Below are 17,094 nucleotides of genomic sequence, written 5' to 3'. Positions count from 1 at the left end.
CGTTTTTTTTTTTTTCTAATACTCTCCTAATGGCGACGAATGCAGATAACGATCATAATTAATTGTACGCGTTCACTTTTGTGTGCTCTGTACTTGGGTTTAGTACCAAATTAAACCTGAAATTAATGAAGGGGATAACCCTCCTTAAGATTGAGTGGTCCAGTCTGGATTGAAATTCCAATTTTCCATTTAAAAGGTATAATTTAGCACAGCCGATTAAGTATATTTAAATCTTGAATCCAGTTACGTTTCCAGCACACACGTGGTAGAATATTCAGAGTCCATTAAAAATTCACTGAGGGTCAGTGTCTTAAACCGAGTTCTGCGTTCTAAATTCGCAACCAAGCAATTACCTAAATCATCTAAACTTCCAAGTGGGTTACCTCGTAGTCTTCTCTTTCCTAACTTCTTAAGGTCTTCCTGGCCCAACTATTATTTCCTTTAAATGTTAACACCGTGGAATGTTAGGTGTGAAAATTCCAAAAAAATTAATACTTCGATAAATCATAGAAAAATACACTAACTTTATTTGGGTAATATTTTTATATAATAATGTCTTGATGAAAGCGAAATAATTGCCAAATCATAAAACTTGACCTTAAAATTTCATTGAACATGTGTTATTAAACTACTTTATACGTTAGTAGTATTATTGATCTGCCACGGTGGTCTAGCGGTTAGAACGCTGGCCTTGTAATCCTGGGAGTCTCGGGTTCGATTCCCGGCGGTGCCCGAATTTATAACTTGTGTTGGGCAAGGCCGTGGTCTAGGAAACACGGAGTTTTCCTCCGTGGCATCCCAACAATTACTCCATTCACACACAGAAGAAGGAGGCAATGGCAAACCACTTCTGGATCATCTGCCAAGAACGTATATGAACAGGTCCCAGTCCGAGAAAAGGATGGAAGGATCCTGTTCATATGGACCTGTCGTCAGACAGAACACTACAAATAAAAAATAAAAGTATTATTGATTTAAAAACCTTGAATGTCTCATCCTTCGGAATACTTGCACGCTGTTTATTTTTAATTAGTAAGTATTTAGTTTTAACACAATCTCCGCAAACTGATCTCGCTTAAATCTGCCCCTTGATTACAACACCAACTTAAACATCACGTCTTAAAGAATGTCCCTGTGCTGTTTGCATAAGTCTACGTGTGTAACACAAAAGACAGCTAACGCAAACAATGATGGTATTTTTGATAAACAGCTGACTCAATACTTAGATGACACAATCTGATCGAAACAAGCACACGGACTTTAAATTTTAAGGCTTCGACCGGGATGTTCTTTTGTTAAATCTTATGTGGTACCGCCTGATTCGACTTCTAATGGTTAAGTGAAGTGTTTTCTTCGCGGTACGGTCTGGATTCGTAAATATTATGAAGACGAGCTTCGACTTCAAAGGGTTAACCAGCTGATTTTCGTAATGGTGAGGTGTAGTGTTTTCTTCGCGGTACGGACTGAATTCATAAATAATATTCAGACGATCTTCGGCTTCAAAGGGTTAATAAATAATACAGGACAACGAAGAACCTAGAAGAGGTTCCCTAACGAATGCAAGTCACGATGAAGGTATCTGGACAGCGTCTGCGCACACCGCACTTTGGAGGTCAGCGAAAACACTAAAATGGCGTGCATGTATTACGTGACAGGATGATACATACGATGAACTCCTAACACTTTTTCCTCAAGATCCATTTTCATATTGTCATCACATCTACGCTTTGGTCTTCTCAGTGACATCTTCCCGTCAGAATTTCCAACCGAACTTGTGGACGCATTTCTAATTTTCCAGATTCATGCCTAGCTTATCCCCCATTTTATCTGGCGACGAATAAAAACTACTTATCTCTTCATTATACCATTCTTTCCAGCTTCAAGATCCAAATATTCTCCTAGGCATCGTTTTTAAATTCTGGTAGATGTTAAGGTCCTTGTTGCCTCCATCATCAGTGCAAGAAACTTAGTCGCCCTGATGATGGAGGCAGTAACCACCTCCGAAACACCGGTCAACATCGCAGAAGACAGCCATCTTCTTTTTTTCTTCTTATCAGTGACTGTTTATACTCATGACATGTGAGAACTGAAGATTTGCTGGCATCGATAGCTTTGTCCTTACAGCAAGGGGGCCTCAGTGAGCAGTAACGCGGTCAAGGCGAGAGTACACCGAAGTGTGGTCACGCATCTCGTCAGACAGTCCGCCGTGGAATGCGTTTTATCGGTCTGTGGCCATCAAATGCATGTAAACCGTATCTCCAATAAAACTCGTGATCAGTCTCCAACAAGACCAAGAATCCCGCATTTTTCTGCAGATATCTTCCACGCAATGGAACGGATTCGAAGTGCTATACAGGGTGTTCAATAGTGATAAATGGGTGTGTGGAAAGAACACTGTTTACACCGATTGAACGTGTTTACAAATACGCAAAAAATATTAATAATCATGTTGCTCTTGCCTAAAATTCACGAACTTTTACATTATCATTTGATACACGTAAAAATATAAAAAATATAAAAATACAAATATTTCATCAACTTTTTAAACCTTGACGCCGAAAAGAGAGAGAGATAGAGATAGAATAAGAGTAGACTTTACAAAGAGGAAATTGGTGGGGAGGGGAGAAGTGAGATACACTTCGATTTAAGAATTCAGTCCGTACCGCGAAGAAAACACAACTCTCCACCGTTACGAAGATCAACTGGTTAACGCTGTTTAAGGAATTACTCGCTGTTTGCACTGAAAATCATACGAGAGTCATAAATACAAAATGAAGTGTTACTAATTTTTGAAGCATGTGTTACAAAGAGTTACCATTGGGCTTTGGAGAATGTTAATGCATCACGAGAAGATATGAGGATAATATTAAAATGGGTCTTACAAAAATGAGGTAAAGTATACAGCTGGTGTACGATATATACGGACCAACTGTGTCGTTTTGTGAACACGATTACAGTCATCAAGTTTATTGACGAGATAAGCAAATTCTCGACAGTTTAAGGAAGACCCATGCAACGTGAATTGTACGATTAGTGACGAAGTGCGTTTCAAGAACAAGTTTAAATCACGGAAGAAATTCTAAGTTTCTGAGTTTGGGGGGGGGGGGGTTTCAAAACTCAGAAACCAGTTTACTCAATAAGTAAACGGTTTACAGTAGCTTCTTCTCAAACACTTAAATAATTTAATGCAAACTTATGCATAACATAATTATATTTCTCATCCAGAACAAAACAACTTTCAGTTGGAATTACCAAGAATTCTGCTACGAGTCGTGGGACGTCAGTTTAGCCAACGACTGTTTGTTACACTGCATTTAGTAACCTACCATAGACGTTTGCTCTTTGGTTATTTGACAACTTTTTATCAACTGCGTAGGTTAAAAACCATAGCTGAGAATAAGCAGTTAACCCTTTGAAGCACGAAGCTCGTCTAAATACTATTTACAAATTCAGTCCGTACCGCGAAGAAAACACAGCACTTCACCATTACAGAGATCAACTGGTTAACGCTGTTTAAGGAAATAATCGCTGTTTACAATGAAAATGATAAGAAATCCGTATATACACTCTGTGTAAAAATGCAGAGTTTTAAATTAAGTGGTACATATTGTTACTGATATGCTTTAACGAGTTATTGGCTACTTGGATGGACGTGAGATCAGAAACCCTTCGATGTAAAAATGAATTTTACGAAGTGTCACAAATTACACGAGACTTGGAAGGGTGTTTAGTGAATTAAAGTGGTTCTACGTACAATATAGGATTTTGTGAACACGTTAATGAACCTCATTGCTAATAAACAAAACAAAAATTCTCGAATAACTATGCACTTTTCTGAGAAACCCCTGTATTATGGAATCAGACAATTACAACTAACTTTTATGAGCTGACGTTAGATTATATGTTCAAACTTAAGTGTTTACATTCTCTTATATCAATTTATAGCCCAACTTCTTTCTCTGCCCACAGATGTTATATCGAAGTTTAACTGCGTTTACAAGCAAATTCACCTACGCGACTCCAAGAACGTAGATTGTTAAGCGGTGAATTTATTGAGCTGATAACCAACAGACAGTGGATTGCTCATTAACAACATGCGACCAAAAAAAACGTTCAGACATTTATGACGTAACGAGACACTAAGTGGTTCCACCCACGTGTCAGTACACCTTACGCCAGATACGAACTCGGTACTTCTTTGATAAAGACTGAACCACGGCTCCATCAAAGGTTAAACTTCTGCCAGATCTATCGACAAGGACATGAAATAATTCATTGTTTTTCTGCAAAATTCCAGGAGTCCCCAATGAAATGGTTTGCAGATCGTGGTTCGCAGACCAACGGTTGACCGCTAGTTCACGTAATAACAACAGTAATGTTTCTGTCATTACAAAATTCATTCAGCGAGAGGGTATCTAATTCCAGGACGATCCTCCATGTCCGTGGACATTGCCACTGTCTTCTAAGCTGTTTGTATTCTGCCGAAAGGGACTTGGTCCAGAGCGGACAAGCAGATTTATCGATTGACGGTATCCTGAGGAAGATATTTTACGGCACAAAGGAGAAGATGTCACAACGGAGGGAAATAACTGAACAACAGGGAGTTTCATACATCATCTTCCTGGACTATTATTCTTTCGATAAAAAAAAATGATCGTCTCTGTCGTGCTAACCATCAAACCACGAATTCTCAATCAACTGGCATCGAACCAGAGCCATCTGTTCAGAAGCCTGTGACGTCTTATAGCGGTCGGCTCCATGGCTGGCTTCTGTGAATATCCTGAAGGTATTTTGGACACAGTCAACAGCTGAGACGATCCTGACCACACGTAGCTACTAGGACTCTGCAGACTGATGCTATAATATCCGTAAAAATGATGTGTCGAAATTCAATTGGGTCTCATTACCACGACCCGCGAGACGTGGAAACACCTGCGGTTAGTACAGATTGTTCCCAGCTGATGACCTTTGTCCCCCGCCTCTGTGATGAAGCAATCTCATCCTTTCTCCATGTCCCAGTCACGCCGAATACGCGACGTATAAATTCCTGCGGCCAATTTTGAAACACGGGGTACCGCTGTCCTCTAGCACGGTCGCAATTATAACACAATTCCGAAACGAATTTAAACCTGATTAACCCTTCAAAGCCCAGTGGTAACTATATGTACCTCCTGCATTTACCATCGTTAATTCTTAGTTTTGTTATCTATGGGTTTCGTATGAGTCTCACTGTAAACAGCGATTATTTCCTTAAACAGCGTTAACCATTCGATCTTTGTAATGGTGAAGTGTTGTGTTTTCTTCGCGGTACGGACTGAATTCTTAAATGTAATTTAGACGAATTATGATTCTCACTGTAAACAGCGATTATTTCCTTAAACAGCGTTAACCACTCGATCTTTGTAATGGTGAAGTGTGGTGTTTTCTTCGCGGTACGGACTGAATTCTTAAATGTAATTTAGACGAACTATGATTCTCACTGTAAACAGCGATTATTTCCTTAAACAGCGTTAACCATTCGATCTTTGTAATGGTGAAGTGTGGTGTTTTCTTCGCGGTACGGACTGAATTCTTAAATGCAATTTAGACGAACTACAACCAGACCCTCGAGAGTTTCGTATAACGCAATTCAAGAACATCATTCAAGTACCTTTAAAATTCAATTTACTTTAATTACCTCAAAGTTTTATATGGAGGCAATAGTTAAACAAGTTTATGTCGCAGTGCATTTTAAATATCCTCGTAAACGCAACATCAGACTTGAGGAGGAAGCAAGTCTTAAAAGGGTTGCGTGTTTGTATCTGCTAATGATCGGACCTCATGTATATGCATGAGCACAGCGTTTTATGTACTTCCTCGTACATTAGGCGAACAAACAAATTTCGACAAAATTCAGTACGCGAGACGCTGTACAAGGTAAGAACGTGGACAGAGTACATTTGAACTGGAATGGGAGGGGGGAGAATATGAGATTTTATAGTTAAAAGACGTAAAATAGGGGTGCAGGAGTACAATCATAATTTGTACCTTTAAGATTTCCCGATGAAATTCGAAGGGAAATGATTGATTTCATATTTTTATCCCATAACTTCAAATTTACCGTGTTACTTGATATAAAGTGAATGTATTTTGGGTAACGTAGGTAAGAACACGTAGCTTGAATAAAAATCTCCAGTTCTCTCGACGGTAAGGATTTCAAGTCTTCTGCGTTTTAAGGCCGTGTGGATAGATAACAGCGTTTCGAAGACGGAGACAGTATGTCTCTCCGAAACACTTATATCTACCTAAAAGTACAGGTAGCGTTAAAATGTTGAAGACCAACATCGGTGTAAGTTTGAGATGAGAGATGTTACAAATTCTGTCTGAAAAATTTGAAAGGATCAAGTTGCTGCAATTTGGGAGATCAGAACTAAAACAACTTCATAAAATGTAAAGTCAGCGCCGAAAATGTTAAAACATTGACTCACTCGGAAGATGGCCGTTCGTCTTGGCGTATCCGTTGCTGTAGTGACTGCTCCGTGTCACAGTCACCGTTCCTTGCTGATGCTGTTGGCCGTGGTGATGCATGGTGATAATCACCAGTCCACAATGTTACGTGGCGTAAGGACACATGTCTCAGCATCCCACTTGCAGGATATCTGACAATACAGCCACGCATACACACACACACACGTGTTGTCCCCTCTACCGGACGGAAACCTACAAAAATCATCCAATGGAATCACCACTAGACCCAGAAACGTCCACTGCTTTGAGGCCCAGATATTGTATATTCCGTTTAACCATTATTTCCAAAATGCTCGCCTGTTCCTTGCAAGATATTATAATTTGGGGTATTGTACTTAATTCGACGTAAGAAATATTCACATGTCTATTTAAAATCCGACATCGGATCTTATCCAATGTTCCAGACGAATGAAATCATCATTTCGTTTACACTTGTTATGAGATGGTAAAGTTGCGTCATATTGTGATATAATAAATATATATTGTTTAAATCTTGTCCGTCTAATCACAATAAATTCTTATTAAATATTAAAATATTACAATAATTAACATTTAAAATATTTAAAATATTAAATGATGTTCTTTATCGAATATTTAATATTTTAAATGTTAATTATTGTAATATTTAATAAGAATTTATTGTGATTAGTCGGACAAGATTTAAACAATATAAATTTACACTTGTTACATGTGCGGCCAGCACGAACCTTTATAATAAATTACCATAAATAAATATGTAATAATCTTACCAGAATATCTGGGCTCCAAGCTTTTAAAGCATGCAACAAAACATCTATTTATTAATATTCCTATGAGCTCATCAGCTGCTTTGTGATGGAATTCTTGTAAATAGATTTAGCAAACACTGAAAATTTACTAGTATACCACATCCTGTAGCAGGATGTATGACTCAGGGTTAAGGACATGCCTAAAAAAGATACTTTTGCCTGCTTGTTACGATTAAACACGGAATGGTGTAGAGATTATTATTATTATTATTATTCTAAAAGTAAAATATGTATCATAGTCTCAGTTTATTCAACCTTCGGTAAGGTAACCATTAATCCAGCTGAGATTCGAACTGGATACCTTCATATTATAAGTTAAGAAATGTCACAGTAAAATAATATTTTCAGATTAAGGAAATACGTTTATGTGCCTTAAGATTTGCTTTCGAAAAAAAAAAAAAAGAGAGAGAGAGAGGAAGAGAGAGAGAGAGAGAAAAGAAAAGAAAAGAAAAGAAAGAAAGACAATACGTATTCTGCACGTAAATTATAGAATTAACAGAATCAATGTAAGAGGAAGACGAGTTGGTAACCTAACCTTCAGACTTCCTCATTCACAAGAATTGTTCATCCGATTCGCTGAAAACTACCGTTCGCCATTAACAAAGGGTTACGCAACTTGGCTTCACAAGAATAAGCGTGCCTGAACAAGAAACCTGTTACCGGATCCGCAAATTCAGGTTAATTTATAGCAGCCTTTTGACAGTGAGAGAAAGATCCATGGAAGGAAAATCTTTTTCTCCTCTCTATTTTACACAGGACAAATAAACCAATTGTTCCACCTTTTACAATTCTTACGTTGGGTAACTTATTGGAATGCTTCTTATCCGATCAGTTCCAAATCGCCATCCATAAACCTAATTACCCTCTGGTATGGTTCGGAATTACGTAACTCTGAACTTAAATCACCGAGACACCATTTTCGTTCCATCCACAACTACAAGATTCAAAAATAAGTCTATTAGGATTTGAGGTTGAGTCTATTACTTTCCTCTCGTATGTCTGCCTGTCAACGTGTAACAACTCGAGAACGGATTTTAATAAAATTTCATATTGGAAAAAAAAAAAGAAACTTCAATCTGGTCGGGGATAATATTAAAATCAATTTTAAGGAACTAGAGTGCGAGGCGAAGACTGGATTCATTTCGGTGGGCTGTGGTGAATACGACAACGAAACTTTTAGTTCCCTAAAACACGAGGAATTTAACTAGATTCCTTCTCAAGAGGACTCTGGTTTATGCAGTTGGTTGCCTGACAAGATTAAATAAAATGTTTTTGACAATAATTACATAAATAATTTCATTTATATCAACCTGAATCAACATTGGCAATTAATTATATTACGAGCACTGGCAAAATCTCTTATGACCTTAATTTTAAAAAAAAAAAAATTATTTCGAGAACCTAAACACGTCAACACGTGATCTGAGCCGAGAATTTTAAACTGTGACGTAGAACAGAACATTTTGAATGACTAATAAGATGTTCAGACCTCGAGTCATATTACACAACACAACAGCGCAACACGTCTTCTTCTGTTTAAGCTGACAGCGGTCAGCCACTGACGTAGTTACGTCACGCTGAGACACACTCATCAGACGTCTCGTTACGTGAGCGTTTTAATAGCCCATCGATTGTCTGATGTCACGTGTTTACGTTCATTCGTGTCGTCAGTGTACAATCTTTGTAAATATTATGTCGTTAAATTATGCCGATCTGTCAAGGTTCAGCGGAAACAACGCCATAAAACTTAGAATAAATATCGACTACCGACTGATCGTAATGGTGACGTGCTGTGTTTTCTTCGCGGTACGGACTGAATTCTTAAAAATTATGTAGAAGAGTTGCGACTCTGAAAGGAAGTCAGTCACTGTAATCTGCTTAGTAAATTCCTGACTGGGAAGACTTAAGTTATTTACTGAGTGACTAGTTATATATTAATTTGTCGATTAGTGCATAAATTTGAGGAACTCTGACGTAGTGCATTAGTCAATCACAACGCATATAAACCAGCTGCTAATGAAACGAAAGAAAAACTGGCCTATTTTAAGGCAAGAATTTTCAGGGAGATGGAGAAAATTACATAACATGGAGCTTGATAAACTGTACTCTTCACTTGAATTATTAGGCTGATTACATAAAGGAGAATGAGATTAGAGCGACATGTAGCACGCACTAGAGATGATAAAATCGTACGTTCTAATTGGTAATTATCAAGAGATTGGAATACCTACTCACAGACAGAAGTACATGTTAAAACGAGCATTAAGAAAAAACATAACGTGAAGACGACTGTCTTCTGGGATCTATGACCGTAGAAACTGGCCGATATTTCAGACTTGCCAACAGCAACCATCAACGCCCTGGCCAATTTAACAATATTATGAAAGCTAACACTAAAAATAATATTACCGGCGACATGCAAACTATTTATTACTGTGCTACAATAAATATATTTTCAGCCGTTTTCCCCTCTTTCACCAACCCATAAACCCCATAACCCAAGTTGAGTTTCTCATAACAGTTAGTAAACGTAATATACTTCATAACGTAAACCCCATAACCAATTCGTCAGTTTGCTCTGTGTTTATAATCACTCAGCTTAACAACACACTAAACCTGTCAATGAACTTGAATTATGTTTCGTTGGCATAAAACAAACAGGTCTTATCTGCATAAACCAATTTCATATCTTAATTAGTTACAATGGAAACACAAATGACTCTAACTTACCTAAGACAACTTGTTACCGTATTGTATAGTTTTGCGGATTCTTTCTGTAACGTTGTTTTTTAACTTGCAAGAACAGGCGTTTTGTTGTTTAAGAAATCTTTAAATCCACATAGAGTTCACATTCTAGTTTTAATGTTAGAACATTCACTACCATTATCTGGTTAACCGTTTAACCGGCCTGAGCCTCTTCTGCTGTTCACTTGTCAACAAAACACTGCAGCAATGCGCGCACTCCCACTTCACCTCACTACAAACAGCAGACTGACAGAGAGCATGCGCTTCTCACTCACCTGCCTTCTCACAGGTGGCGGGCGAAGCAACGGACTGACCTCACTCCAGGAGCACCACCACCACAAATTACGATGGTGGTACAAGCCTGCGTCTTCTACGGGCACAAAAATACGTTGTTTGTCAACTCCCAGAATATTTAATAAAAACGACAATAATACAGAAGCTAACCTGACCCAGGTCCACCAGTTGTGTTATTACTAATTTAAAAATTACTACGAATATACTAAACAAGCAGTCACGGAGAGACAAAAATGTGATCCAACAGTGTAGGGGTTGGTCGGGGGGGACTAACAAATCCGCATCTTACATAATTTTACACAGGGTCTCTGATTTGTGGACTCTTGTAAAACTGGTAACAAACAGTTTAGTTGCATTAAAGTAGTAAGGGAATTTGATCAGCTGAATGTACTATTAGCTTCTGAAGAAGGGATGTACTCCATGGAGTTACCTACTACTACTACTACACTACTAACAAAATTGGAAATTTGTACCCTTTGGAGTGCACCGATGTTCAAATGCATTCTTCATGCCACACCACATAGGTCATGAAATCAAAAGGAAAGAGGTTAGGGGATCATGTCAATAAAAGACGACACCTTATTCTAAATCCAATAATTTAATGGTTTGCTATAACTTCTAACTCTTTTTACAGACTTTCATCAAGATAGTAATTGTCATAGTAATAATAATAATGTTTGTTATGGGTATCATATTTAATTACATCATCCATTCCTCAGTCATCTCTTGCCTGGGCATCAATGTAAATTGTAAACAGATGCCTTGTGTTTACTTGTACATTACCACATGAACAAGAAGAGATTTGTGTTTTACAACAACACACTGCAGACAGAAATGGCAACTATTTGGTAAAACAGCTTTGCAATATAGATCACGTTACGAGTGCAAATATTTGCTCTTTCCATCATCTCACCAACTGGCATAAATTCAGGGGAAAGAAAATCACTCCAACGCAACTTCTCATGTACTTATGTATAAACCAATATTCACCTCGGAATTCATCCCTTAAAATATAAAATGCTTCTGAAATTTCTGATAAATTTGTAAATTCTTTTCTGGTGATCAGAAAAATATATTTAATTTAAAGTCGCCAAGAAGTGATATTCTTCTAGACACGTTACAAACTTTCCACTTCCATACACCTGTCAAAATTTAAAGTATAAAATCGTATGATTAAAATCAATTGGTAAAGGTAAGATTTAAGTTTCACACGTTCAATGCCTCAGTATCTATCAGACACGAAATCAAGCGGGCCTGAAACCTTTTCTGGACAGTGATGAAGAGAAAAGTCCCATCTCAGTGGGGTTTTGAAATGTCTGGAGTGAGGGCTCATAAAAACCACTGGCAAATTCAGACAAAGTATTTTGTAAACAGGCAATTCTGTTGTCCACAAACAATAATTAAGGTATCAACTGTAACACATCTATTTTATACTTTAAGTTAATGAAGGTTACCTGAATAATATTTAAAAACTCTTTCTAAAGGGAACTTGCGCCACATTTGCATTATAAATATTACTCGGTTAATAAAGTTTAGGGAAGTAACTGCTGTTTATGCTAACAGCCAAATATAAATATTCTCTAGACAGAAAGTACAGTTATTGGATTTTAAAACATGTGGAATACATTGTTACCAATGCACTACTGAAAATACTGAAGAAACCATATTTTCTTTGTTCATATTTTGTTAAAGACAATTTTTGAAATGCTTAATAATATAATAGTATCTTACTTTACTTTAAAAAAAATATATTACATTATATTTTAATTGGATAAAAGAAAAAGTAATCAAACGAGATCCTACCGAATAAAACTGTTCTTTACGCCATGTTTCAAATAAATATAACCCATTTCCAATTTAAATCAACATACTGCTTCAATCTTCAGAGCTCAAAACATTGATATCTTCAAGTTCACAAGACATTATAACTCAGAAGACCAATATCAACATTTTCATTGCTGTCAGAACTTCAAATCTCGCAAATCATTTCTGTCTGCAGTTGCTACAGAACCCGCTCACCGGCTTTTTTTTCCAGCTATGTGATAATAAATAAGAGCAGGGCACAGTGAAACCTGCCAACCTTAATCTAGTTTAGTTTACTTCATTTAGTTACTTGGTCCCCAGAAATTTTACCCCATCAAAGCTCAATTGACTCCCACAAACTCACATGTGAAAGTGATAATGCCATTATGATGTATCCAAACATCAAGAAGTTTATTAACTATCATTCAGAAGTCAAAAAAACAATATTCCTTTTAAGTGCCAAAGGTTAGGAATACCTACTTGCATAAGATTATTTCCAAGCATTAGTGGTAAATGTAAAGACTTTATATACTGCTTAATTTATATATCTATGATAATCATCTTCCAATAATTGCATGAAAATATTATTTTGCTTTAATGATATTTAAGTAAAACATTTTCAATGTTTGCAAATATATCAATTCAACCTGATCTCATATGCTTCACATACTGAATGTTCAATACCAGGCTCTTAGATTTATTTAAGCATATCAGCCAATTAAAACTGAACATCACTTATCATTCTTTGTAGCCTTTAACCTATTAACAGGAAACTCACAAGAAAAATATAATAAAATTAGAAACTAACCTTCAAGATGCATTAAAGTTCTTGTCACCAACATGCATGCAGCCTTCAGCAGAAAATACAATCAAACCCATGGAGCTTAAAACATAATTCTTTTTATTCTGAAAATGCCAACTGTTTGAAACATCAACACAAAATATCCTTTAATGCCAACATGTCACCTGAAAAATCATAATGTGCTTGTCCTGCCATCTATGACATACTAGTTGAAATAAACCAGGCACTAATAAAATATTCATAAATATTTCAAGCACTTACAAATTATTTTTAATTAAAATTAAATGGAATTAAACTGCATTAATGTGCACAATTTGTAGATAGGTATTACTGCGTTTATCTTAAATAAATATATCATCTTGAATAACATAATTTGAAAATAAAAGAATTGCTGACGATTCCTTTTCAATTATAAAATAACAAAACTTTGATAAAAAAACAATATAATTCTTTGACTAGACAAAAGACTCTTTAACATTCACCCTTTTAATTCTAAGTATTTTTACATATGGAAACAGCTCTGTGCTGAGTTACTGTTTTGATGTTTCATGTTATACAGATGTATGGCACAAAAAACAAATAATGTAAATGGTTACGTTTCTTAACATAAGAACTCCAATTAGTAATGTAGCTATCTAATAACTTTTAATTAGCAGGTACAAATCCATATATTCTAGTTGGTTGGCAGGTTTCTTTGTGCTTCAGGGGAATTAGACACACATTAATTGCAGCAGAGGGTTACACTGCCAATAGGAATTGAGGTTATGGTATCTTGGCACAGGATGCCCTGGAGTTTTATCTTCGTTGCTGTGTGTATTACTGTTTCAGTCAGGTATCCCATAAATTGTTGAGGAACTATGAAAACACTTAGGGATAACAACCTGATTCACAGGTTTTATCTTTAGAACCTTCTTCATGTTTTTTAAATAAGCTTATTAACAGTTATTCAAAAACATGAATGCTATTGGTATTATTATTATTAATTCTTATAATATGAATAGACACAAATACGAACTTCTTTTATTCCTACCACAAACCTAACAATCAAACACATGACTAGCACAACACTGGATTATACAAACCCTATCATACATTCATACATACTGACAGATTTCTCTTGCCATTAATTTTGGTAGTAGAAAATACAGTACAGTTCATTAGATTGATAAAATACTAATTCCAACAAGAAAACATCAGTCTGGGGTTATTAGAGTAGAAAAAAGTTCCCCATATGGAACCCAAAAAAGAGAGAAATCAAAAGCCAATCCTTACAGCTCATATACAAGAGGATATGATGGGTAATTAGGTACAAACTGCTCGCTACTCACATCTGAAACTGTATATCAAAATATTATGCACATGTTAGGGTGAAGGGAGGAAAAGTAGGAGAGAAGTTAGAGTCAACATTAAGACAACGTTTTTTTAAGCTCAGATTCAGGATATTTTGAAATACCTTGTTGATACCGAATGAGCATAATAGTTCTGTTATATTTTCTCCTAACCTAACCTGAAAAACCTGCACCTTAGGTTACTCATTAAAACAGCCTGTACGCTGGTTTAATAATTTGTATTCATTTACAGAAAAAAAAAAGTTTGAAATTCACACTACTAAACCTATTTGAAGTACAATATTCAATACATAAATTAACCATTACTGCTGGCACTGTTCAATATAATTCCTCGCCTAAGACGTACTACACTCTAGAAACGTAATGTCCTCAGTCTGTAAGAAAGCTTACCACTCCTGAACAATCAGAATTCAAGCTCAGACCAAAAAGCTTGCAATTATCATGACTAATTGCAACAGGTATCAACTGTTGACTTCTCGACTGTGTCAGTGAAAAGTCCTGTGGGTGTTAATCAACATTTCGGAGGTCCTCCAGGTTAAAGTTTAAGACAGATGTGATATGTTCCTACAAAACACTGGTAACCACATACAAGACTATTTGGTGCCACAACTCAGAAGACCACATCAACATCTTAACCATGGTTAAAAACCTCAAATCTAAATACGACAGATGTCGGAGACTGCAGCTTTCCTCTTATAACATAACAAAACAGATCGACAAAGAAAGCCACGGCAGTCAAATAATGTCCACAGCTGATACACTATCGCTCCCTGTCTCAGCATGTTACAAACGGCACTGAGCTATAGGTCCGAGTTCCACCCAATCTCATTCATATATATGGGTGTGGAATGAGGGGTTGGCCTTCCCTCTCTTGACCCGGAGAACTGCTCATGTAACCGGGGGATGGTGACTCCGACTTCTCTGGCACAGGCGTGATGTTGGCATACTGGGAGACGATAGCTCTCAACTGGTGCGGAGCTTTATCACCGCCCAGGGGACCCTGCACCCAAACATGTCTTGCTGCAGTTACAGTTTGAAGCGGAGGGTATAACATCAGTTGGAGGCTGGTGTCTATAGATCTGAGACAATAGTTCACTATCGCAATGGAAGTAATTTCTAAAACTTGCCTTGAAGGGGTATAATATTAAAGAGGCTGGACCTACCACCAGACCATCAGGATCCCTTTGACTTGTTGCCTATCCAAACGACAGTGTTCAAACAAATAACACAAGAGTGTGACTGTTATTACAGAAGCACACAACTTACGTACTAGTTTACCTTCATGTCGCCTTCCAGGATGGAGCGATCGATCAGCTGGTACTCCTTCCCAGACCGTGGCCTCAAGGTGGTTGTGGCCGGGCGTCCTAACCTGATGATAAAAAGATGACACAACAATTTCAGCAGGATGACACGCAGAATATTAGTAATGCTTCTAGAACATGACTGGAAATGTTACAACAATTCTGGATTATTTTAGTAAAGAAAATACATCAATTTGTTACTCGTAACCATCGTCCAATGTGATTTCACCTAATATTGACAGCAGAGCCAACTTCCAAAACAGTGTATGCGTGTTTTAACCAATAGGCAAATGAAAATGTCTGAAAACATGTATCGGATCGAAGACATGTCTTCATCAAAATCTTTACGCTAGCCTTACAATATTATTATTTGGTGACAGCAGATACTGAGCATCGTAGCTACTGGTAGGGCCTCCCTAGCCAGATTGGTCGAGGGGGAGAGGTCGGACTAAGACAGGTAACCTGGTCCTCCAGGTTGGGGGTAGGTCGCAAGGCTAACAACCTTTCACCGTAAAAAGGAAGATGTTTCAAAACCTCGATCAAAACCTAATGGAGGACCGAATGGAAGAGGAGAATTGAGGAGGTTATGGACCGAATACGGACCGGAGAGTCATATAAGAAGAAGATTCATCTCTATTTTTGTTTCATGTTCATACTGTTTAAGTTAGCTCAATTGGTAATATTATCTGACTTGTATTCAGTAGGTTCTTGGTTTAAATCCTCACGAGCTTACCGACTCTCCGGAGATTTACGCAGTTTTCATTAGTACTTTCAACGAATGACAGGACAGTGGTTTGGATTACGCTACAATTGATCCCGCCCACATTTTTCCGGTTAACCATTAACATTCATTCATCACACAAACTTATGTAATTTATACGTAATTAAATTACATAAATCCAGTGCTGCACAAACCTGAGGCTGTCTGGCGTGTCGGAGGAGCTGTGTGATGACAGAGATAAGGTCTCGATGTAATCTGACATGTCCGATGTCCCACTGCTGGTGCTGCGTGAATCCATGTACGGAACAACAATCGCTCCGTCGGCTCCAGGACTAGCAAATCCTGTCCAAAGAAACACTACACTCGACATACGTTCTATTACTACAGTTCAATACAGAAATCTTCCAGTTAGTGACGTGAATGCACGCAAGTGAAGAAGAGTTATAAACCGTTTTACAGCCAGGGCTAGAGCTACAGACTGTCACAGGAGAGAAAACGTAAGATTTAAAAGCGACAAATGTGTACCCAGACAGAAACTGAAAAAATTAAAATATTTTGCAATGTGCGCCATATCTTAACACATATTTTGTATATTACGTGCAAATCTTCTGATACTGTAAAACACGATAACATGTTTTTCAGCTCACTGCATTAGGTTATGAACTATAAATAGGAGATATCTATAAATATAGGAAAACTAAGATCAAGAGAAGTAGAAAGAGGAGAGAAAGGCGCAAAGAAGAGGAGCTAAAGGGGTAGGAGGATGAATGTAGAAACGAAGTAA

The 17,094-nt window shown here is 37.2% G+C and overlaps 2 protein-coding genes across 7 annotated transcripts in view; both read right to left on the bottom strand.

Moving 5' to 3' along the window:
* Positions 1-10,291, bottom strand: part of LOC110827781 (calpain-1 catalytic subunit) — a 59,827-nt gene extending 49,536 nt beyond the window's left edge. The window contains exons 1-2 of the mRNA XM_022059779.2: positions 10,026-10,291; positions 6,468-6,699 (exon numbers count right to left, since the gene is read on the bottom strand). Coding sequence (XP_021915471.1) covers positions 6,468-6,567 — 100 coding nt within the window. The 5' untranslated portion in view covers positions 6,568-6,699; positions 10,026-10,291. The remainder of the gene's footprint in view (positions 1-6,467; positions 6,700-10,025) is intronic.
* A 622-nt stretch (positions 10,292-10,913) lies between these two features.
* Positions 10,914-17,094, bottom strand: part of LOC110827779 (uncharacterized) — a 479,277-nt gene continuing 473,096 nt past the window's right edge. For 4 of the 6 annotated variants that reach the window (XM_022059773.2, XM_022059770.2, XM_087359027.1 and 1 more), the window contains exons 11-13: positions 16,505-16,652; positions 15,567-15,657; positions 10,914-15,288 (exon numbers count right to left, since the gene is read on the bottom strand). In XM_022059773.2, the coding sequence (XP_021915465.2) occupies positions 15,118-15,288; positions 15,567-15,657; positions 16,505-16,652 (410 nt within the window). In that variant the 3' untranslated portion in view covers positions 10,914-15,117. Of the gene's footprint in view, positions 15,289-15,554; positions 15,658-16,504; positions 16,653-17,094 lie in introns of all 6 variants that reach the window. The other 2 variants (XM_022059774.2, XM_022059775.2) reach the window with 2 other exon arrangements.

The sequence above is a fragment of the Zootermopsis nevadensis genome, unplaced genomic scaffold (assembly GCF_977971745.1).
Source record: "Zootermopsis nevadensis isolate Lab colony 2312 unplaced genomic scaffold, Znev_1.0 Znev_ptg000030l, whole genome shotgun sequence".
Classification (NCBI taxonomy): Eukaryota; Metazoa; Arthropoda; class Insecta; order Blattodea; family Termopsidae; genus Zootermopsis; species Zootermopsis nevadensis.
Note: the sequence above shows the minus strand (reverse complement) of the source record. Positions and strands in the feature narration are given on the sequence as shown.